Source organism: Pituophis catenifer, unplaced genomic scaffold (genome assembly GCF_029215685.1).
Source record: "Pituophis catenifer annectens isolate HBS135680 unplaced genomic scaffold, rPitCat1.0.hap2 SCAF_18, whole genome shotgun sequence".
Taxonomy (NCBI): Eukaryota; Metazoa; Chordata; class Lepidosauria; order Squamata; family Colubridae; genus Pituophis; species Pituophis catenifer.
The window spans coordinates 6861066-6884368 of record NW_027256898.1 but is presented as its reverse complement, the minus strand read 5'-3'; the positions used below and the strand labels follow the sequence as shown (position 1 = coordinate 6884368).

Sequence of the window (23303 nt, the reverse complement as noted above, 5' to 3'; positions counted from 1 at the left end):
CTTCTTCCCTCCTTCCCTCTTCCTTCTGTCTCTTCCCTCCCTCCCTCTTCCTTCTGTTTCTTCTTCCCTCCTCCTTCTGTCTCCTTTTCCTTCCCTCCGTCCCTTTTTTTTTCTTTGTTTTTTTCCCCCCTTTCTTTCCCTGGGCTGCATTCTGCCTCTTGCAGTTACAGTCAAGGTTTGATCAAAGAGATAAACCGAGACCTGGGTTTTTTCAGTATCAACCTAGTGGCTGGCCAGGAACGGGGGTGTTCTCTCTCTCTGCCCCACAGATCTCCACCTGCAGTTACAATAAACTCACTGTTGGACAGTGTTTCTCAACACTGGGCTATTTGAAGATGTGTGGACGTCAGCTCCCAAGGGATTCTGGGAGTTGAAGTCCACACATCTTCAAATGACCGACGATGAGAAGCACAACAGAACTTTGCAGATGATGATGGCTTCTTGGGAGAGTTACATCAAGGTCTCCTTTGACCATGGCCTAGGGCAACCCAGAATGTGTGAGCCTTAGGCAAAATAAGATACTTAAAGGGTAGCAAATTAACAATGGTGGGCCAGGAGCTGGGAGAACTTTAGCCGGTAGGGATGGGCCACATTCTCCTCTTGTGAAGAGGACAATGTGAAACACTTGAGTTGTTATAGAGAACAACAACTGGGCTGAAGCACATCAGGAACAGCTGGACTGAGCTGAACAGGTTTCATTTCTCTCGGCAGGTGAATGATTCCACTGGGGAGTATTTGCCATTAAAAAGGAAGTCACAGAGCAGCCAACTTTAGGATGGAGAAGAGAAGAACGTTGGCATCGTGCCATGTTCCAACGGGAACAAACAAACAAACAAAAACACCCCCAGGGAATGGAAACGTTCACTCACTTCTTCAGCCCGCTGGCAGCACAGATAACTCAGCCAGCCTCTGTCCCTTCCCTTCTCAAAAGAGCCACATTTTCATATATATATGTTTGAAGCGATTTTTGCTTTCTGGGGACAGGAGAAAGAGGAGCCACTCCTCGCAGGGGCGCACTCACCTCCCGGATGGCCCCGTCGCAAACCCGAATGACGTTGAGGAAAGTGGGCATCACTTGAGGAAGGAACTGCACACACTTGAGCCCGAGGGATTTGAAAATGAAAGTGATGGCTTGGACCACCATGGTGTGGTGATGGGACAAGGACTGGTCCCGGAAGATCCTCATGAGCGCCACCATGGAGACGGCGGGATAGAACTCGTCCAGCGGGAGGTTTCCCATGTTAACCAGCATCTCACTGGTGCTGTAGTCAGCTGGAAAAGAGAGACCCTCCATTCAACGTCTGCAGAGTAGGTGACCAACATCCAAAGCAAGCTGAAACTGGACTGTGTGTAATGACTTTATGGATCTGAGATGCAAGAACCTTAAAGAAGGATGGAGCTAATCGTCAAATGCACGGGAAGCCCTGAATGGTCTTTTGCTTTTGAATTTAGATTCCGATAATCCAATTTTAGCCATGCAATGGTTTTGTTTCCAGGCATCCCGTGCCACACGAAAAGCCAGGGTGGCACGGCGGTTAGAATGGCAGTATTGCAGGCTAACTCTGCCCACTGCGAGGAGTTCGATCCTGCCCAGCTCAAGGTTGACTCAGCCTTCCGTCCTTCCGAGGTGGGTCAAATGAGGACCCAGATTGTTGGGGGCAAAAGGCTGATTCTGTAAACCGCTTAGAAAGGGCTGTAAAACACTGTGAAGCGGTATATAAGTCTAAGTGCTATTGCTATCTCCCTCCCTTCCTTCCTTCCTTCCTTCCTTCCTTCCTTCCTTCCTTCCTTCTTTCCTTTCCTTCCTCCTTTCCTTTCCTTTCCTTTCCTTTCCTTTCCTTTCCTTTCCTTTCCTTTCCTTTCCTTTCCTTCTTTCCTTTCCTTTCTTCCTTCCTTCCTTCCTTCCTTCCTTCCTTCCTTCCTCCCCTCCCACTGGTTAGAATGCAGCATTGCAGGCTAACTCTGCCCACTGCAAGGAGTTCGACCCTGACCGGCTCAAGGTCCTTCCGAGGTCGGTAAAATGAGGACCCAGATTGTTGGGGGCAAGAGGCTGACTCTGTAAACCTCTTAGAGAGAGCTGTAAAGCATTGTAAAGTGGTATATAAGTCCAAGTGCTATTGCTATTGCTACCCAAGCTCAGAGCTACTTTCTGTTTTTTTTAAAACAGTGAACTACTAAATAACATGACTTTTTTTTTTTTTTTTTTTGACAAGAGGCTGACTCAGAACGTTCGTTCCTCAGTTCACTTACAAGAATCTTGGCTCGATTTGGATTCCGAGAGGCTCACAGCCGAAGCATCCCTGGATTGATCTATCATACCAATGTTCACCTTATGTTTGTATGGATCCAGAGCTCCGAGGAGGCCAAGGACGCGAATAGCCTAACAGTGAAAATGGGGATAAAAAAAAAAATAAAATAAAACAACAACGTTAAGGGGAAGGTTTGATTTGGCGTAATCGGTTTCCTTGGGCACGCTTTCTCCTGAGAAAGGATCTTGCAGGCGTGAAAAGATGGATAAAGCAAATTCATCTTCATTTGACACACTCCAGGGAGCTTTCCAAAGCTCGTCTCTCCCCCCCCTCCCCGCTCTCAGCCTGCCAAGCGGAGAGAGCAAAGAGGCCTACCTCTCTTCGGGTACCCTGGTTCTGCTCGGTTTTCAAGAAATTCAGCAGCACCTCAAGGAGAGTTGGATACTTCCTGTAGGGTTCCACCACGTAGCCCGTGCTGGCTACCAGCTGTCCCAGGGTCCATAAAGCCACCTGGGAAAGATCCACCACGGAAGAAAACAGAATTACAGCCCCCATCTAAATAGTTTGACAACTGTTCGGCTGCAGTGACTAAAGGGGCTAGGAGAGAAGTAAAAACAGCAGGTCAGCTTCTCTAGCACAGCGGTCACCAACTGATGGTCCGCGAGAAAATTATTAAAATTATTTGCATTTCTTATATTGCGCTAAATCAGGGGTCCTCAAACTATGGCCCCTGGGACAGATACGCACAATGCTAAGTTTGTGTTGCTGCAGAGAGTCTCCCCCTTTGGGGTCTTTTTGTGTGGGTCGGAGGGGGGCAGAAATTCCGACTTGGGGTCTACTTCAGCCTCCTGGTGTGGGGCTTTGGGCGAAGGCTGGAGGGAAGTGCCACTGGTGGCGAAGAGCCGGAGGGCCTCGTTCCAGTGGGACTGCATCATGGCCTGGAACTGGCTGACCATCTCAGCCTGCTGAGCTTCCGGGCGCCGGTACCTGGCCTTGCACTCCCGCAGGTCTTCCCTCTGCTTGGAAAGCCTATGCTCCTAGTCCTCAATGAGGTGCTTCTGCTGAGCCTCCTTCTTGGTCAGATCCAATTTGAGCTGTTTTGCCAACTCTTTCTCGTGGTGGCTGCTTAGCTCCAACAACTGCTTCCTGGTGGGGCCCTAAGGAGCCTGGGCGGTGAGGCAAGGAGTGGCTGGGAAGGGAGGGGCAAGTAGAGGCCAGCGAGCCGCCCCTTGACGTGAGTGACATCGAGTTGGCCACGCCCACCCAGTCACATGACCACCTAGTCACGCCCACCCAGCCGGTCATTAGGCAGATCGTATTAGTGGTCTTTGGGATTTAAAATTATGAATTTAGTGGTCCCTGAGGTCCGAAAGGTTGGTGATCCCTGCTCTAGCAGACACCGATTTTATTTCTACACAAAAGTGGTTTAATTAAAAAAAACAAAAAGTGAACAACGCACAAACAGAACCGATTTAAGAACTTTCACAACAGGTGAACAGAGATGGTATAGGTCTTCTACTTGAACAGGAAGATGGACTAGAAGACCTCCAAAGGTCCCTTCTGTTGTGGTCTGCCATTAGCCCGCGGAGTTGGCAGCAGAGTCGGACAGTGAGGAGGCTGGGGAGGAAGATGGGCCAGTCCTGGAGTCTGGGGAAGGCCTGGACGAGGGTTCTGCGTCGGAGGCAGAGATGGGGCCAGGGTCACCTTGGAGTGATGCACGGACTCCGGAGCCTCCAGAGTCGGACATCAGGGAGGCAGAGGAACAGGAGGAGCCTGTTCCCAGTGCGCGCATGCGCAGAGCTGCCAGAAGGCAAGAACAGTTAAAACTAAAGGGACAACTCGGGAGTAAGGCCTGGAGATGATAAGGCTTAAAAGAGGAGCAAAGGCACGTGGGCCCTTTGCAGGAAAGCAACATTGTTAACTCTGTTCCCAGTCGGCATCTCTATTTGATTCTGGACTCCGTGTGGCTTTGCCAAGTAGGTCTTTGGCTGCGTGTCAAGGGAGATAAAGGTGGGTGATTATCCCGAAGGACTTCTCCTGAAGAACTTTTTGCAACTAATTGGGACCCAGCTGTGAATGAACGTAATTCACAGCTATTGCAATAAAAGAGGTTTTTGGGACTACTCGTGTGCTTTAATGACTCAGGAAGCCTAGGTCACAACACCTTCCAACTCAGTTATTCAGCCCAGGAGGAGAGAATAGGCCTTGAACTCCCCTTCAATCTCAAGGGGGCTCATAAGCAGAGCAGATTATCCCTGACGTAAAAAGTGTGTGTGTGAGAGGGGGGACAATTTCTCAGGTTCAAGGAGGTGGACCAGGTCATCACCTCCACGGTGTCAGCATTCCAGCACTGACATATTGAAAGGAGAGGAGAAGCTTGAACTTTTGCCTACTTAATTCCTTTGAAGATTCTGTTTCCTCGGAGATGGGAGGAGGGGGGGACATTCCTGTGATCTGACGGAGGTGGGATGAGGAGAGTGGCTTGGAAGATAGCCAAAGAGACGCAGAGATTTGGGGATCGGAAAGGGAGGGATTGGGGGGCAAAGGTCAGTGCTGACCGCGAAAGAGCCAGGGACAGATCACTATGCTCAATAAAGAGAAAATTTCCTCAAAGATCGGCAGTTTGGAAATTCATTTATTTTGAGATAGTAACGAAACATGACACGCAGGCCACTCACCTGTCTTTTGGCAAGCAAGGAGGAGTCCTGGAGCATGTCCATGATGATGATGAAAAGCTCATCCACCCACTTTCGCATCTCCAGCCCACTCACCTATTTGGAGAGGAAAAAATCCATCTATGAAAAATAGCAAAGTCCGGAATGCAAAGGGCAGAATGATGGTGAATGATGCCGCGGTGGGAAAGAAGGGACTCTCACTCTTTTTTGAGCGGCTGCTGAAAGACGACCAGCACAACTTACCTGGGCCAGTTCACCGATGGTAGCCAAGACATTATTGATCACACCGGGGTTTGGATCAGGATCTGGGTCTTTTAGCTTCACAATCAATGCCTGTCGAATGGCACAGAAAACAAGGCAAAAATGACATGAAAAAAGGATTACATAAATTACAGGTACTCCTTAAGACCGCCATGGAGGCCAAAAGTTCTGTCGTTCAGTGTGACATTTGTTAAGTGAGTTTTGCTCCAGCTTACGTCCTTTCTTGCCTCAGTTGTTGAATGAATCATTGCAGCTGATAAGTTAGTAACCTGGTTGTTAAGCAAATCTGGCTTCCCCGTTGACTTTCCTGTCGGGAGGTCGCAAAAGGGGATCATGTGACCCCGGGACACTGCAACCGTCATAAATATGAGTCAGTTGCCAAGCATCTGAATTTTGATCACGTACCATGAGGATGCCGCAAACGGTTTTAAGTGTGAAAAACGGTCATACGCAAAGGGGGGGGATTCAGCCGGTTCACTGAACCGGGAGAACCAGATGTAAATTTTAATCTGGTTCGCTGAACCAGTTGTTCCAAGGACTGGCTGACCCCGCCCACCCCACCCCGCCCATCCCAGGAGTCTCCGCACAGCCTGTTTTGGATGCCAGGTAAGTGCAGGGCATGCACAGAGGCCCTGGGAGGGCGAAAAAACGGGCCTACCAGTAGTCCGGAAACGGGCCTACCAAAAGTCTAGAAATGGTGCCCGGAGGAGGCCATTTTCACCCTCCTGGAGGCTCCAGAAAAGCCTCTGGAGCCTGGGGAGGGCGAAAAGCGGGCCTACCGGAAGTACCAGAAGTCTTGAAACAAGCCCATTTCCGGCCTCCGGAGGGCACGCGAATCGAATCGGTTGTTACATCCGGTGAATCCCACCACTGGTCCTAAGTCACATTTTTCAGTGCCGTTGGTAAACTTTGAACGGTCACTAAAATGAACTGTTGGAAGTCGAGAGCTACTTGTACACATTTCTTTCTCATCCTATTGAGGAAAGGACATTTTAAGCTCTCCCCTCGGTAGGAGAGAGAAGGGATGCAATCATTAAATCCATCTTTAATGGCGGAGGAGAGCCACTGGAGGCTGATGACTCTGGAGGGCAAAGGGAAGGACGTTGCAGTAACGAAGGGATCTATTTGGGGATTCAGGAAGTCACCCCCATGCTCCACGGCCGCCTTACCTTGAGGATGGGTTCCATATAGGGGCGAATGAGCCGGGGGGCATTGGATACCAAGTGTCCCAACATCCTGGCACTCTGCTCTTTGATTCTGCCCACGCCACTGTGCTCCAGTTCGGTCAGTATCTGGAAGGGAGAAGGGGATGGGTTCCAGGTTAATAGCAAGAGAAGGGAGAAAAAAAAATTCAGCTCAGAAGTGAAAGGCCGATTTGTGTGAATTTGATGTCCTTATTCCTCAAAGGGCCAAAAAATATTCCTCTGAATTTTCTACACCTGTTACTTATCACTACTGATGTACCCGCATTAGCAGTAGCCCTGAGACTTATATATGGGGACATGGTGGCTCAGTGGCTAAGACACTGAGCTTGTCGATCGAAAGGTCGGCAGTTCAGCAGTTCGAATCTCTAATGCCGCGTAACAGGGTGAGCTCCCGTGACTTGTCCCAGCTTCTGCCAACCTAGCAGTTCGAAAGAACGTTAAAAAAATCCAAGTAGAAAAATAGGGACCACCTTTGGTGGGAAGGGAACAGCGTTCCGTGCGCCTTTGGCATTGAGTCATGCCGGCCACATGACCACGGAGACGTCTTCGGACAGCGCTGGCTCTCCGGCTTTGAAACAGGGACAAGCACCGCCCCCTAGAGTCGGGAACGACTAGCACATATGTGCGAGGGAAACCTGTACCTTTAGACTTATATACCACTTTACAGTGCTTGGCAGCCCTCTCTAAGCGGTTTACAGAATCAGCCTATCGCCCCCAACAATCTGGGTCCTCGTTTTACTGACCTTGGAAGGACAGAAGGCTGAGTCAACCTTGGGCCAGTGAGGATCGAACTCCTGGCAGTGGGCAGAGTCAGCTGCAATACTGCATTTCTAACCACTACGCCACCAAGAATCCACTCAGAATTGCCTCCCATTTTCTATAATTTCTGCTTCGGGGCAGAAAGAATCTCCAAGGGAGATGGAAATATGAAATAAAATATGAAATATGAAATAAAAAAGGGAGAATTTCTGAAATCCTATAAACGTTGGAGCTGTTAGCCCGTTTACAAAGACAAAAAATAAAAACCAAAACGGTCCCATCCACCTCCGAGCTACAATTAAGTGACATTTGGGGGCATTGCCAGGGCGGAGAGGGTTTGGCTCAATACTTCAACCAATACCATTACCTGAATTAGCATTTTCCGGAGGAATGGCATGACAAATGCCGGATTCATGCTGCTCAGCCGGCCCACGGTGCAGATGGCCAGCTCACGGATTTCAAACACCTGGTCGTTCAGAGCAACGAAAAGCGCTTGCAAGTTCTCCGCCTGCGCCAGGTGGGCATCAAAGCGCTCGTCCAAGGATGCCAGCACGCAGTACCGTATGTCGGGGTCTGGAGAGGGCAGATTCGTAAGCGGATGCTTGGAAATAAAGGACAACTCAAGCAGGGAGCAATATGATCAAGTCCACTGAACCTTGGCTTGATCCAGTGCCATCTGCATGGACTGCAGGTAGTCCTTGATTTACGGCTACAATGGAAGCCAACATTTCTGCTGCTAAGCAAGACAAGAGTTTTGCCCCATTTTACAACCAAGTGAATCTGGCTTCCCCGTTGAGTTGGGATTGTCAGAAGGTCGCAAAAGGGAATTCACGTGACCCCGGGACTCTGCAACCATCATAAATACGAGTCAGTTGCCAAGCGTTTTGAATTTTGATCACGTGACCAATGGGGTGCTGTAAATGTGACCATAAGTGACTTTTTCCAGTGCTGTGGTTACTTCAAATGGTCACTCAACAAACGGTTGTAAATTGAGGACTACCTATATCAAGTATTTCTCATCATCTGCCGCTAAGTTATCTTCATTGCAGATAGCAAGAAATAAATGTTTCGACCAGGGGTGGAATTCTAATTTTTTTTACTACCGGTTCTGTGGGCGTGGCTTGGTGGGCATGGTGTGGCTTGGTGGGCGTGGCAGGGGAAGGATATTGCAAAATCTCCATTCCCACCCCACTTTGGGGGCCAGCCAGAGGTGGCATTTGCCGGTTCTCCGAACTGCTCAAAATTTCCGTTACCGGTTCTCCAGAACCTGCTGGATTTCACCCCTAGTTTGGACCCCTATTATGCAAATTCTCCTAGAAAAGCATCCCCTTCCCCAGGAAGATACCACCGAGCGATTATATCCTGTGCCCAGAAACTCCCCCTCCCCCTTTCCCTGGTTCCTGATGCTTACCGGGGTCTGTGATCCCAACCACCAAGAGTTTGCTGAGGACGTCGGCCACCACCTGGACCGCGGTCTGGCTGACCACATGGGCGTGGCCGCTGATCAGGTGAATGGAAGGCGTGAGTAAGCGGGAACATGTACGGGCTGCTTCCATGCGCACCTCCTTGTGCTCGCTGTTGAGGAAGTGATCCGCGCAGTGCCGGACGAACTGAGTCAACGAATGCCCTAAGGAAAGCGGGCAAAGGGATACGGGGAGGTTTGTCCAGCTCTCTTACCCTGATGTTGGATGTCTGCTTGCCTCTTTCTCCTGCGTGCTTACCTTCAAACTCGAAGCTGCCCAGGGTGCGGAGGGCGAGAGTGATGCTGGCCACGTCGTTGGCCTCGGGAATGTTGGTGAGGCTGGGAGAAGCCAGCTGGTGGGCAAGCCCTTTTGGCATGCCCGGGTGACGCAGCGGGCGATGCATCAGCACAAGGGAAAGCATCTTCAGTAACCCGTCCTGGATTTCTTTCTTCAGCTGTGGGATCTGGCGACTCAGGTCATACAGGACAGCTGTCAGGGCAGGGCTGAGGACAAGATACAGAGGCCATTGATAAACTGTTAGTTAGGGCTTGCGATCCTTGCCGGACCCTTACCTAGATATTGTATTACCGTATTTTTCAGAGTATAAGACGCTCCGGAGGATAAGACGCACCTTAGTTTTTAGGGAGAAAAATAAGAAAAAAAAAAATCTGCCTCTGCCTACCAGCATCCATCTGGCTAGCGTCCTGTTAGTGTGTGAGAGAGTTGAGGGCTGTTTGGAAACTGAAACAGTATTTGCTGTGTGAGCAACAAGGAAGGAGACAGCAAGGAGCCTGGGCGTGGCTTAGCTCTGCAGCTGAGTCTGTGCTAAAGCTGGAAACTAGTCTGCTGCTCAAAACTGAAACTGAAACTCCTCTCCTCTGCTTGTGTTTTGCTTGGAAAACCTGCTTTTTGTATTGTATATTTTACTTTATGCGTTATATTATATGTAAAGAGAAGTTATTGAATCCTGCTGAAACAGTTACTTGTGTGTGCTTTCTGGATGCGACTGCTGCCTCAAACTCTGAGTCCTTGCAGCAAATAGCAAACAGCCAGGTCAGGTTCAGCACATTATTGCAGCCTGATTCAGCACGAGCAGCTGAGTGGCGGGTGGATCGGCCTCCTGGAATACCCCCAATCAGCTGTTCCAGGCTGCAGGGATTGCCACAGACCATCTCAACCTCTGTGCCTCGCGTTTTTGGCTATATTCGGTGTATAAGACGCATCCAAATTTTCACCCTCTTTTAGGGGGCGGGGGTGGGGGTGAAGTGCGTCTTATACTCCGAAAAATACAGTACTTTGTGGTTTGGATGTATTAACGTTTCAGATAGGAAGGCTGTGCAGAGAGTGGTGAGGACAGCAGAAAAGATTATTGGATGTTCATTTCTTTCTGTTCGGATCATGGCATATAAGCGATGCTTGACCAGGGTATTGTCACAGACACTACACATCCTCTCCGTGACTGGTTTTCCTTGTTACCTTCTGGGAGGATCCAAAGCAGAACATCCAGATTCTATCATAGCTTTGTACCTTAAAGTATCAACCTTGTTAACTCTCAAGACTCTTTTTTCACTATGTGTTCAAAATGGACTCTGTGTGTGGAGTCAGCCGCTCACCCCCAACAATCTGGGTCCTCATTTTACCAACTCAGAAAGATGGAAGGATGAGTCAACCTTGAGCCGCTGAGAATCGAATTGCCGAAATGCTGGCAGCATTTTAACCACTGCACCACTACTTCTCCTATACATATATGTGTATGCATGTATGTGTATATGCGGGCATCAGAATTTCATTTTTAATGTGGGCCAGCGTGTTCACGGAAAAAGTGACAATAAAGATCATCTTATTATTTCAGCAGGGGGGTACACGCAGTGGATTTTGGCCCAACCAATTCCCAGGCTTCGAATCTCAAGTGCTTTCTAGGCACTAAAAGCTGCTGTTAGCAGCTGCTCACACCTTACAATGTTTGTTACACAACTGAACATGAGGCTGCTTTCAGCTATCATGAAAGTATAACAATGTCTGGTGATTCAGAGAGATAAATGCAGGCCCAAAGCCGAAGACAAGGAGGCTGCTGGAGTGAATGCAAGACCTACCTCAGCCCCACAGCCAACATGGGCTCCAGAAGTTCCTTGATGTCTTGCTGAATAGAGGGACCCATTGCTCGTGCCAGCATGCTGATGCAGGTAAAAACAGTGGCATCCACCTGCACGGATTTCTGTCTCCTAAGGAGGCATGGATTACATTACTTTAAGCAAGCCAAACCTTTCATACACAATGGCAACTTAGCCATATAGCAATTCTCGCCCCACCTAACAGGAAGTTTTTTTTTTTTTTAATTTGATTTTATATGTCGCCCTTCTCCGGAGACTCAGGGCGGCTTACAATGCGCTAAGCAATAGCAATAGCCTTCATCCTTCTGTATATTTTTATACAAAGTCAGCTTATTGCCCCCACAACTGGGTCCTCAATTTACCTACCTTAGAAAGGATGGAAGGCTGAGTCAACCTTGAGCCTGGCGAGATTCGAACCTGCAGTAATTGCAGGCAGCTGGTCTTAATAACAGGGTGCTTTAAACCACTGTACTACCAAGGCTCCAAGTTTAGAGGTGACAGACGTGGGAAAATAGCTGCGACTGTAACCTCATGAGCTTCAACATCCAAAGACCTGATGTAGGAAGTAGCTTTTTGGGGCAATGGGCTCAGGGCTGGAGAGAGCCTTAAAGCTCTTACGGAATCTTTTTTTGATGGCTTTCAACTCCGTCCAAAATGAAGAGTGAACATCCATTTGTGTTAATTAACCATCAACGCTCAAGAAGCGTTCGGAATTGTTTCAACGGTCAGAGGGCTGTCATTCCCACTAAAACGGCGATGCATAATCCTGAAAAATCTCGCAATGTCTGGAAACCCTCACTTACTTGTGGGTGAAGTCCTTCAACGGAAGGGCACCTTTGATAATTTCAAGAACCTTGGGCAGGTAAACCTGGAACTCTGACCGCACGGCCACAGAGAGCAAACCCAGGGCTTGGAAAGCAGCCGTTCGCTCCTTTTCCTTCTTCACGCAGCTCAAGACGTGGCTCATGGTATCAGGAAGATAGTGGTCAGCTGGTCACCCAACAGCAACAGGAAGAGTAAAAATCACACGCTTTCATTAAGAAAACACGGTTGGCTAATTCAGAGGATTCAGACATGTTCAAAAGAAAATGCAGAGTACCAACATGATAATTAGTGATGAACGGGACACAGTTCACATGTGCCCAAGACAAGAGGTCATTCCTTTTAAGATTGTAAGAATCTGGAGAAGGATGTGTTCTAATGGCTTCCTGAATTAAACTAATCAGAAATAGCAATAGCTCTTAAACTTATATACCGCTTCACAGTGCTTTGCAGCCCTCTCTAAGCGGTTTACAGAGTCAGCATCTTGCCCCCTAACAATCTGGGTCCTCATAATTTTACCGATCTGGGAAGGATGGAAGGCTGAGTCAACCTTGAGCCAGTGAGGATTGAACTCCTGGTTGTGGGCAGAATTAGCCTGCAATACTGTATTCTAACCCCTGGGCCATCACGGCTCTTGGGTGCTGGCACAGTGGACCCTCAAATTCTTTCAACTGCTTAGTGACCTGCCATCCAGTTGAACGTACCTCATTTCCCCCTATGCCAGGGGTCAGCAACCTGCGGCTCTGGAGCCACATGTGGCTCTTTCATCCCTCTGCTGCGGCTCCCTGTTGCAGGTTGGCTCCACAATTGATAGGGCTTTCAGTTAGGACAGGAAGAGGAAAAAGGACGCTGCGCTAGGAGGAGACTCTATGGTGGGGGAACTGGACTTCCGGTCGGCTCCAGAATTGAATGGGGAGCTTCCAGTTAGGACTTTTGTGGCTCTTTTGAGTGTTTAAGGTTGCCGACCCCTGCCCTATGCTCTACATCAAGGGGTGTCCAACCTTGGCAGCTTTAAGGCTTGTGGACTTCAACCCCCAGAATTCTTCAGCCAGCTTTGCTTTGCTGGCTGAGGAATTCTGGGAATTGAAGTCCACAAGGCTTAAAGTTGCCAAAGTCGGAGACCCCTGCTCTACACAGAGGGGGAAAAAAAACCCCCAATCTAGAGTAGATTAGAACATTTTGTTCTATACTTCTGTATATCCTCCACAGAAAAGAAACAATACGCAAAAAGAAACGAAATATTTCTGGCGTCTCATTCCCAAGCACCAACCTCAATCCCTGCTCTTTACCTGTGAAAGCGGAAGGGCGGAAAGCAGCTAGCCGCGGCAATAAGCTGAGGACAGTCATTTGAATCAAAGTATTCTTGCTGCTTCGGCACTTCAAGACCCAATAGCACACCTTTAAAAGTGAAAGAGGTTCCGTTAATAGCTGAGGCAGCACCAGTGGAGGGTTTCAAATTTTTTTTTACTACCGCTTCTGTGGGCGTGGCTTGGTGGGCGTGGCAGGGGAAGGATGCAGCAAAATCCCCATTCCCACCCCACTCCAGGGGAAGGTTACTGCAAAATCCCCATTTCCTCCCGATCAGCTGGGACTCGGGAGGCAGAGAATAGATGGGGGCGGGGCCAGTCAGAATTTTTACTACCAGTTCTCCGAACTATTCAAAATTTCCACTACCGGTTCTCCAGAACTGGTCAGAACCTGCTGAAACCCACCTCTGGGCAGTGCCCCCAAAACAACAAGGAAACCACTTCAAATCTCAGCTGGGGGACAGACAGGAAAGCTTGGAAGCCGGGAGGGAGACCAAAGGAGAAAGCTTTCCCAAGCATTTTCTCTTTTAAAATAACAAAGACTGGCAAAGATGTTCCCAAATAATACCTCAACCTGTTGGAAGTGCAAGAAAACTCATGGAACATATTATACCGTCTGTCAGGTATGTCTCCTTTCACAACTCAAGAAAGGAAAAAACCCCGACTCCATTTTCATAGAGAAAGGTACTTTTACTGAGTATGAACTGAACGCAACCCCAAAAAAAGCAAGGGCTGAGGCAATAGGCGTGAAAATCACATATAGAAAGCATCCCCAAAACCCTCCCTCCAAGGGTCCAGTCAGGATTATCCAATCCACATCCCCCCAAGGAGTCATGTGGGGTGCAGCTTCAGATGGCTCCATCCTTCTGGTATGCCAGTACGGTTGACCTCAGCACGCTTCCCAGCTGCAGAGAAAACACTGAGAAAAACTTTCTCCAATTCACTCCCTGTTAGGAGACATCTCCACCAGCTCGCTTTCCCCCTCCCAAATACCCAGACAGCTCTCTCTTCCTTGCCCATTACAATGGCAGCCGAAGCAAGCAAGCAATATAGAAGCGGAGGCTGACACCATCTATGGTGGACGTGCCCGGCAGCAAAAAAATTTTTGGGACAAATATAAAGAAATGGGGAGAAAAAATAGTAGACCAATCGAAAGAAAGAAAGCCGGAAACATTCTTATTAGGAATATTCACAAGAACGTACGCCAAAGAAATAAAATATTGGATTCGGCACATCGTCACAGCCGCACGAATAACATAGGCACAAAATTGGAAACAGGGAAAAACGCCAACAGAGGAAGAAGCGATAGAAAAGGTTTTAGAATGTGCCGAATAAATATTTATTCGGCGCATTATTTAAATATTTTCGGGGAGGGCTTATTTTCAGGGGGAAGCTTATGCACTCAAAAACCCGATTGGGCTTATTATCAGGGGATGTCTTATTTTCGGGAAAACAGGGTATATTATATCTAATCCTATAACTATTGTATTTTACTTTACTTTTATTTTTTAACTGTTTGTATAAGATTTTAATGATGATATGTGTTTGCACCTTTTGCTTTGATATGGCCTATAGCAGGGATGGCTAACCTTTCTGCCATGCGTGCCAGGAAGGGGGGGAGCGGGGGAGGTTCGTGTGTGTGTATGCCCACACACATAATTCTATGCACCCTACCCCGCGCATGCGACCCCCCCCTCCCCCCCACTCCTACCACACGATGGCACGGTAGGCCCGTTTTTCTTTCTGACCTGGCTCCAGATCCTCTCTATGCATCTGGGGAGGGTGAAAACAGCCTTCCCCACCCCTCTGAGGCTGAAACAGCCCATTTCCCAACTTCTGGTTGGGCAGGAAGTGACTTTTTTGCTGTCCCCGGCCTCCAGAGACTCCGACACATGCGCACCGGAGCTGAGCTGGCGTGCCAGGCGACATGGCTCTGTGTGCCGCCTGTGGCACGTGTGCCATAGGTTCACCATCATGGGCCTATAGGCTAATCAATAAAGCTAACTAACTAACTAACTTGCAATTGGGAAGGGGAAAAATTTACCTGGTCAAACTTCTCCTCCATTAACTCTCGGCAGCATCGGCTCTCTACCAAGGTTGACTTGGCTGGGACCGGCAACGCCCCAAATCCCAGGATTCCCGAGTGGGGGCTGTAGCCCAGCAGTCCGATCAAGGGGTTGCACTGTTGAGGCTGTACCGACTGGAAGCTGGAGAAGGGGGTGACATGACGGGGCTTAGTGCCGAAGCCCAAAAGATCCTTGCAGTATTTGTCATGCACCAGCTGCTGCTGGGTGATTTCTTCCATCTCTTCCCTGAGACGCTAAATGGAAAGAGGAAGCAGAGAATTAAGATGTGGGGGGTCGGGGGGGGGAATGAGCTGTAGGTCAGGCTGGTGCCTCAGGATTGGAAGTAGAGAAGGGCAGCCTTTGTTGCGGTCCACCAGCAGCCTGTGGAGCTGGCAGTGGAGTCGGACAGTGAGGAGGCTGGGGAGGACAATGGGCCAGCCCTGGAGTCTGGGGAAGGCCCGGACGAGGGCTCTGCGTCAGAGGCAGAGATGGGGCCAGGGCCATCTGGGAGCGATGCGCAGACTCCGGAATCTCCAGAGGTGAATAGCAGAGAGGCAGAGGAACAGGAGGAGCCTGTTCCTAGTGCATGCATGCGAAGAGCTGCCAGAAGGCAAGAGCAGCTAAAGCAAAAAGGACGACTTGGGAGTAAGGCCAGGAGATGATTGGCCCCTCCCAGAAGGCTTAAAAGAGCAGCAATGGCTCTTGGGCTCTTTGTAGGAAAGCAACGTTGCTACATTTGTTTCTTGTTGGCTTCTGGTTTCTGAACTTCGTGGGGCTTTGCCAAGAAAAGCCTTTGGCAGGGTGCCAAAGAAGACAAAGGTTTGTGATAAGGCGGAAGGACTTTTTCTGAAGGACTTGTTTTGGAATTAATTTGGACTAAGCTGAGAATGAAGTAATTCTCAGCTGTTTTAATAAAATATGTTTGTTTAGGACTGATTTGTGTCTGGTAATAAGTACTTGGGCCTAGGTCACAACAGCTTTATGGAATCAAAGCAACTGCTTATCACATCCACTTGTAGCCTTTAATGGCAGCAGCTGTTCAATTGTTCCAATTCTGTTGGGCAAAAATTTATTTTAGCATATAGGAACAATGATGGCGTAGAAGCACATGTCTTTCTGCAGTTCATGGGATTCTACTCTGAAAAACTCAGTCCAGCTGGTCCCATTCACCGGGCTGTCCAAGTCACTATTTATTTGAAGGTTTTTAATCCACACTGAAGGACAGGGATGTTTTACAGCGATATGCCCCCCACCTCAATTGAGGGGCTCACCTCTCCTTCCATGCTGCTAATCCGCACCAGTTCGTTGAGGATCAGTAATGCCCCGTGAATTCGGTCGTCCCGGTTCACACCCTTTTCTTTCGCCACAGATTCATCAAAACCCTTCTCAGCTTCCTCATAGGTTTGCTGAAACAACACAGACTAATTGCTTAGAATGGAATATTAACCTCTCAAAATAGTTGTGCTTGATGGGATCTATGATAATCCCACATATCTTCAAAAGCCTCAAAATCAGATTCTAATCCTTCCCACTATTTCAACCGACCTAATGGGTTTATGGCTTCGGAAAGAAAACCCCAAATGCCCCTTTCCTTACTCGGTACCACTGCGGCTTCTGCATCTCTTTGAACTCGCGTTGAGTGGTCAAGATAAGACAAGCTCGTAAAGCTGAAACGGCTCCTTCCCGGATGGCCTGCTTCGGATCCCACACAGCGACAAAGATGTTGTCAAAAAATGGCTGAACTTGCTGGAAGAAGAACGTGGGAACACTGATGGCCAACTCCCGCAAAACCAAGACCTGAGTAAAAAAAAAAAGGGATTACCAATAATAGCAGCTTTATACATCAGTATTAAAGGTAAAGGTTCCCCTTGCACATATGTGCTAGTCGTTCCCGACTCTAGGGGGCGGTGCTCATCTCCGTTTCAAAGCCGAAGAGCCAGTGCTGTCCTAAGACGCCTCCGTGGTCATGTGGCCGGCATAACTCAACGCCAAAGGCGCACAGAACGCTGTTACCTTCCCACCAAAGGTGGTCCCTATTTTTCTCCTTGCGTTTTTTACATGCTTTCGAACTGCTAGGTTGGCAGAAGCTGGGACAAGGAACGGGAGCTCACCCCGTTACGCGGCGCCAGGGATTCGAACCACTGAATTGCCGACCTTTCGATCGAGAAACTGTGTCTTAGCCACTGAGCCACCACGTCCCACATACATCAGCATTACAATTAGTTATATATAAAAGCATTAACAATGAGTCAACATTTTAAAAAACATCCATTTGTGACTTCACGATGGATGTGGGAGGAATTAAAAGGAATAAAGTCAGTGTATTTCTCAGAAATAAGCCACCGAGTGCCAGAATCTCATAGGCAGCTTGAATCATAGCTATTCTTACCGCTGCATGCCTCCGTCCTTCGTTCCTGTCTGCGCCCAGCCACTCCAGAGCCCGCTTCACTTCAAATTCCACATATTCTGCGGTGAAGGTATCACCGGCCATAGCAAGACGTCCAATGGCTTTGGAGGCCATCTCCATGACAACAGGGTCATTTGATGGAAGAAGGTTCCTTAGGTAGTTGGCGAACCTGCCAATGCGTGTGGCATTGCCTCCCTCCACACCAATGAGACTTGCTGAGGAAGAGAAAAAACACCAGCAAATACTTAAAAGTGTCAGAGCTGCTAAAGGACTAATAGGGGCAATTCACTGGATACAGGTAGTCCTCAACTTACGACCACAATTGAGCCCAGACTTTATGTTGCTAAGCGAGAAGTTTGTTAAGTGAGTTTTGTCCCATTTTACGAGTTTTCTTGCCACATTTTGTTAAGTGAATCCACCGCAGTTGTTAAATTAGTAACACGGTTGTTAAGTGAATCTGGTTTCCCCATTGACTTTGTTTGTCAGAAGCTCACAAAAGATGGTCACATGATCCCGGGGACACTACAACTGTCATAAATATGAACCAATTGTCAAGCATTCGAAAGTAAGTCATGGGGATGATACAACGGTCATAACTGTGAAAAAATGGTCCTGTCACTTTTTTCAATGCCGTTGTAATTTTTGAACGGTCACTAAAGGAACTGTTGTAAGTCGAGGGCTACCTGTATTCCTGCTACATTTGGGGGACACTTCACAAACAAGGGGCACAGATCTCTCCACCAATATTCTCTAGGCAATCTATCTGGCTATTGAGTGATGCGGTGGCCTAGAGGTGGAGCTCTTGCCTCACAATCAGGAGGCTGTGAGTTCGATCCTAGGTAGAGGCTGATATTTCTCTCTCTGGGCACAATGAGAATATATATCTGCTGAACAAAACTCCGCATTGGTCACAGGAAGGGCATCCAGCCAGTAAACACTCAGCTCCATTCAGTTGCCCAGGCTCCACCCTGATGCAAGGGATTACAGGGGTCTTTAAAAGAAGATGAATCTATCTGGCTACTCACCTATAGCCAAAATGCCTCCTTTCCTTTCATTTGCATCTGAACTCGAGACCAACTCAAAGATGTGATGATTCAGCTGATCGTAAAAACGTGTGGATTCTTCTTGGCTCATCTGTGCAGCAGGAGAAAAAAAAGAGGGTGCGAATTACCCAAAACCTTTTTATCAGACCTTAATGGAAAAGAATGAAACGAAACACGTAAGAAATATGTCTGATCTTTAACTCAAGGAGAGAGAGAGGGAAAAAAAGTTCTGGTTTGCTTCCCTTGAAGAAAGCAAAGTTCAGAGCAGAAAATGAGCTTCAAGGTCCAGCCGTAGATCACTTCCCCGTCCCATAGTCACACTATAAAGGGTCTAATAAAGGAGAATATTTGTAGCTCGGTGGAGTCCTCGGTGCTTTCTGAGCTTGGCTGTTTTCTTGCAGATGTTTCATTACAGGAAGGAAGGAAGGAAGGAAGGAAGGAAGGAAGGAAGGAAGGAAGGGTATTTGTAGCTCAGGGTTGACATGAGTAGTCCTTGGTGCTCTCCGAGACTGAAGGACAGGAATTTCTTACATTTCATTCTAGGTAACATCATCAGTGCTAGTACGGAAGGAAGGAAGGAAGGAAGGAAGGAAGGAAGGAAGGAAGGAAGGAAGGAAGGGTATTTGTAGCTCAGGGTTGACATTTATTTATTTTATTTATTTTTATTTTATTCAATTTGTATACCGCCCTTCTCCTAGTGGACTCAGGGCGGTGCACAGCCAGAACTAAAACACATACCAATACAAAATTTAAAATTTTTAAAAGAATTACATGACTTTGGCCCAGAATTTAAAACATTGAAAACTAAAACCCACTGACAATTTAAAAAGCTAAAAAACTAAAAAAAAAAAGGGGGGGGTTCACGCCAGCCCTGCTTGATGGAAAAGAAAAGTTTTTAGGGCACGGCGAAAGACCCGGAGATCCGATATCCTTTGTATCTCCGGGGGCAAATCGTTCCAGAGGGCAGGAGCTGCCACAGAGAAGGCCCTCCCCCTGGGGGGGTCGCCAGCCGACACTGCCTGGCTGATGGCCCCCTGAGGAGTCCCTCTCTGTGGGAGCGTACTGGTCGGTGGGAGGTTATCGGCGGCAGAAGGCGGTCCCGCAAATACCCAGGTCCTATGACATGAGTAGTCCTTGGTGCTCTCTGAGCTGTGGTTTTCTTATGTTTCATTAGCCAATCTACGTAACATCATCAGTGCTAGTATGGAAGGAAGGAATGAAGGAAGAAAGGAAAGAAGGGAGGAAGGAAGGGTATTTGTAGCTCAGGGCTGACATGAGGAATCCTTGGTGCTCTCTGAGCTGTGGTTTTCTTATGTTTCATTAGCCAATCTACGTAACATCATCAGTGCTAGTATGGAAGGAAGGAATGAAGGAAGAAAGGAAAGAAGGGAGGAAGGAAGGGTATTTGTAGCTCAGGGCTGACATGAGGAGTCCTTGGTGCTCTCTTGAGCCTGGTGGTTTTCTTACAGACGTTTCATGACCCAATCTAGGTAACATCATCAGTGCTATGAAGGGTCTTCCCAACTTGAGTCTTTGGAGAAAGGCGGCATACAAGTTGAACAAAATAAATAAACTCACCTCTCGAAGTTCCATGGTGACATAATGCTGCAAATCCTTTGCCGCCTTCGCCCGGGTCTCTTCATTACGGCTCTTGAGGCCACCAGCAAATTGCTGGAGGATAATGACCGTCCCAGACATGGTAGCATTGAGTCTTCCTGGTTTTGACGTCGGGGGAAGGAGGAGACACAGCCAAATCTTATCCGGAAGCAACCTAGGAAGGAGAAAAGAGAAGAGAAACATTCAAATCAACCCATCTCCTCTACAGCACAGGTAGCCCTCGATTTATGACCACAGTTGAGCCCAAAAATTTATGTTGCTAAGCAAGACAGTGGTTCAGCGAGTTGTGCCTCCATTTTACACCCTTCCATGCCACAGTTGTTAAGTGAATCTCTGCAGTGGGTTAAATTAGAAGCCACGCTTGTTAAGTGAATCTGGCTTCCCCATTGATTTTGCTTGTCAGAAGGTCGCAAAGGGGTGTGTGGGGGGGTGTCCCGTGACCCTGGGACACAGCAACGGTCATAAATACGAATCGGTTGCCAAGCATCTAAATTTTGATCACGGGAGATGCCGCAAAGGATGTAAACTGTGAAAAAACGGGTGTTAAGTCAAATCTTCCGATGCTGTCGGAGCTTTGAACGGTCACTAAACAATCTGTTGTAAGTCAAGGACTACCTGTATTGGAGGAAACTAATTATTATCAGCCCTTGAGCTTGATTATTCCACAGAGGAATTAATCTTTTTTTAAAAAAAAAACAAGTTTTATTGGTTTTTTTCTTTTCTCCTCTCCCACCTTCAGCCACATCTTTCTCTTTTTTTTTTTTTGAACAGTGTTGGTCGTTTCTTATCTTATACAATTAGACAAATTCAAATACATTTTACTCAATTACAATTTTTGTCAATATCGTCTCCCCCCCCTTTCCTTTTTTTCTTTTTTTTTTTGGAATATACCTCAGTATTTCTATACTTGCGTACATAACCACCTTCTTCATTTATCCCTAAATTCTAACTTTACTATTTATACATATTTGTCTTCTTTTATTCTTAAACCATTCATTCTTTTTCTTAATATATTTATATATTATATTTAATATATTTATTTTCTTAATTTATTTATTGGCAAATCTACCTCAGGAAGGACTAGAAACTTGAGTAGGTGGAGCTGGCTTGGAATGACACCTCCCCCTCTCCCCCCCCCCGTGTCATTCCTAGCCAGTTTCACCTACTCAAGTTTCTAGTCCTGTATAGGGAGCTGGGAAAGGGGGGGGCATGATTGAGGGGTGCCGTTCAAACTGGGAGGGGGAGGGGCCTAATAAGTGGGAGGGGCCTATCAAGAAACGAGAGGGGGTTGAAAACAAGTGGGCGGGGCCTGGGGAGTGGGCGGGGCTATTGCCTGAGGGGAGAAGCGAGGTTAATTGCCGCCGACTGAGGCGCCAAAACCCGCCTCAGAAGCTGCAGAGCGGCGTTTTTTTTTCACAAGGCGCTGAGGGGGGGGGGATTCCTGACACTCACGACTCGGGCCTATCCTCCACCGGCTCCTCCGCCTCACTCCTCCATCTTCCCTCTTCGCGGCCCGCTCGACTCCGCCATCCTTTTTCTTGCCTCCACTTTTTTTTTTTTAATCCCGCCTTTTGTGGATCGCCGGCGAATCCGGACAATCCTCTTGCCGGCACACAAAGACGGACAAGGGCGCAGCCAATAGAAAGGGCGGGAAGGGAGAAATGACAGGAAGTTATTTCCGCTCTCCTCGTCTTCCCCTCTAATGTTTTCCTTACGGTGCGGCTGCGGGGGAGGGGGGTTGAGGGGAGGGCGTAAGGATTGACCCAATCAGGAAAGAGGAGGAGAGGATTGATACCTGGAGCGGACCAACAAGAGCGGGATAAAAAAAAGCGTTGGACGCCGAGTGAGGTCACGCCGCCAATGCTTCCGCCCAAATGGCATTCGGGGCTAGGATTGCGCGTGCGCGAGGAGCCCCCCTCCCTCAAGCACCTCAATGGTTGATCGGGCGGCACAGAGCGGCTCCCTTTTGCTTTTCAGACCACCCCCGTTTTTACCATAATTACCAGATTCACGCGCACACACAAAAAATTGTCCCCATCCACATTCATTTCTTCAGCTAAATGTAATGAAATTAGTGCAACACTAGTAAATCCTCCCTTCTCCTGGGATTGTGGTTGGCTCCCTAAGTGGCTCAGTGGCTAAGACGCTGAGCTCGATCAGAAAGGTCGGCGGTTCGAATCCCTCGTGCGTGAACAAGGGGGGTTGGACTAGATGACCTCCAAAGGTCCCTTCCAACTCTGTTACTGGATGGGAGCTAATCAAGGAGAGAAGCAATCCTGGAATTAAGGAGAAACTTCCTAGCAGTGAGGACAATTAACCAGTGGGACGGCTTGCCACCAGAAAGTTGTGGCTGCTCCATCACTGGAGGCTTTTAAGAAGAGACCGGAGAACCATTGTCTGAAATGGTACAGGATCTCCTGCTTGAGCAGGGGATTGGACCAGACGACCTCCAAGGCCCCTTCCAGCTCTATTCTGATGGATTAAACTGAAATACCTCCAGTATCTCTAGGAAAGAGATACAGCCATTTGTCTGGAATTGTCTGGTGTGCAGTGCTCTACGGCCTCGTTTTGGAGATGATACAGGAGATGATATAGGAGTTTATTTATTTATTTATTTATTTTTCATATTTGTATACCGCCCTACTCCCGAAGGACTCAGGGCGGTGAACAGCCATAATAAATACAAATACATATAGAAGTTAAAAACTATTAAGAAAGAGTTGATACAGTTTATGTCCAGAATGTGAGGGGTCTATTCTAACTTTCTAATTTTCTAATATTCTAACTTTTGCTTTGGCCAATAGAGAATTCTATTCTATTCTATTCTATTCTATTCTATTCTATTCTATTCTATTCTATTCTATTCTATTCTATTCCTTCATTTCATTATTCCATTCTGTTGTGGAATGATGGGACCAAACAACATTCCTGGGTCAGCCAGAGACAGTTTTATTGCGCAGTTTCAGAACCAGATTTGTATCTGCAATTCTGAACCAAGAAGAGCTCTGATACAACTGCTTTTATACATCTTCAAGACAAAGGATTTTGCAGGCACAGCAGTTTTCCATATATGGTTAACATACATTTGTTACATTATAATTGACACTTTCTAATTACTAAATTCTTTCATTATTTTCTAGTTCATAAGATTATCTTAGCTAAACAACCTTCCTCAATTCTGTGTTTGCTGATGCGTAGATTCATGACAACTTCTAGTTTCAGATGGATGTCTTTGCATCCTTGACAGCTAGGCCCCTTAGAAGATATATATTACATATGGATGTCCTTGCATCCTTGACAACTAGGCCCCTCAGAAGA

At 47.7% G+C, this 23303-nt stretch overlaps 1 protein-coding gene across 1 annotated transcript in view; it reads right to left on the bottom strand.

The window, feature by feature from the left end:
- MTOR (mechanistic target of rapamycin kinase) overlaps positions 1-21522 on the bottom strand; it is an 88129-nt gene extending 66607 nt beyond the window's left edge. Inside the window, exons 1-19 of the mRNA XM_070956221.1 lie at positions 21438-21522; positions 19947-20139; positions 18351-18459; positions 17308-17540; positions 16515-16715; positions 16190-16324; positions 14897-15172; positions 12835-12943; positions 11527-11713; positions 10706-10834; positions 8871-9115; positions 8561-8776; positions 7517-7722; positions 6355-6477; positions 5168-5257; positions 4928-5020; positions 2625-2759; positions 2251-2380; positions 1022-1272 (exon numbers count right to left, since the gene is read on the bottom strand). Of these exons, the coding sequence (XP_070812322.1) occupies positions 1022-1272; positions 2251-2380; positions 2625-2759; positions 4928-5020; positions 5168-5257; positions 6355-6477; positions 7517-7722; positions 8561-8776; positions 8871-9115; positions 10706-10834; positions 11527-11713; positions 12835-12943; positions 14897-15172; positions 16190-16324; positions 16515-16715; positions 17308-17540; positions 18351-18459; positions 19947-20066 (2988 nt within the window). The 5' untranslated portion in view covers positions 20067-20139; positions 21438-21522. The remainder of the gene's footprint in view (positions 1-1021; positions 1273-2250; positions 2381-2624; positions 2760-4927; positions 5021-5167; positions 5258-6354; positions 6478-7516; positions 7723-8560; positions 8777-8870; positions 9116-10705; positions 10835-11526; positions 11714-12834; positions 12944-14896; positions 15173-16189; positions 16325-16514; positions 16716-17307; positions 17541-18350; positions 18460-19946; positions 20140-21437) is intronic.
- Between the last annotated feature and the right edge of the window lie 1781 nt (positions 21523-23303).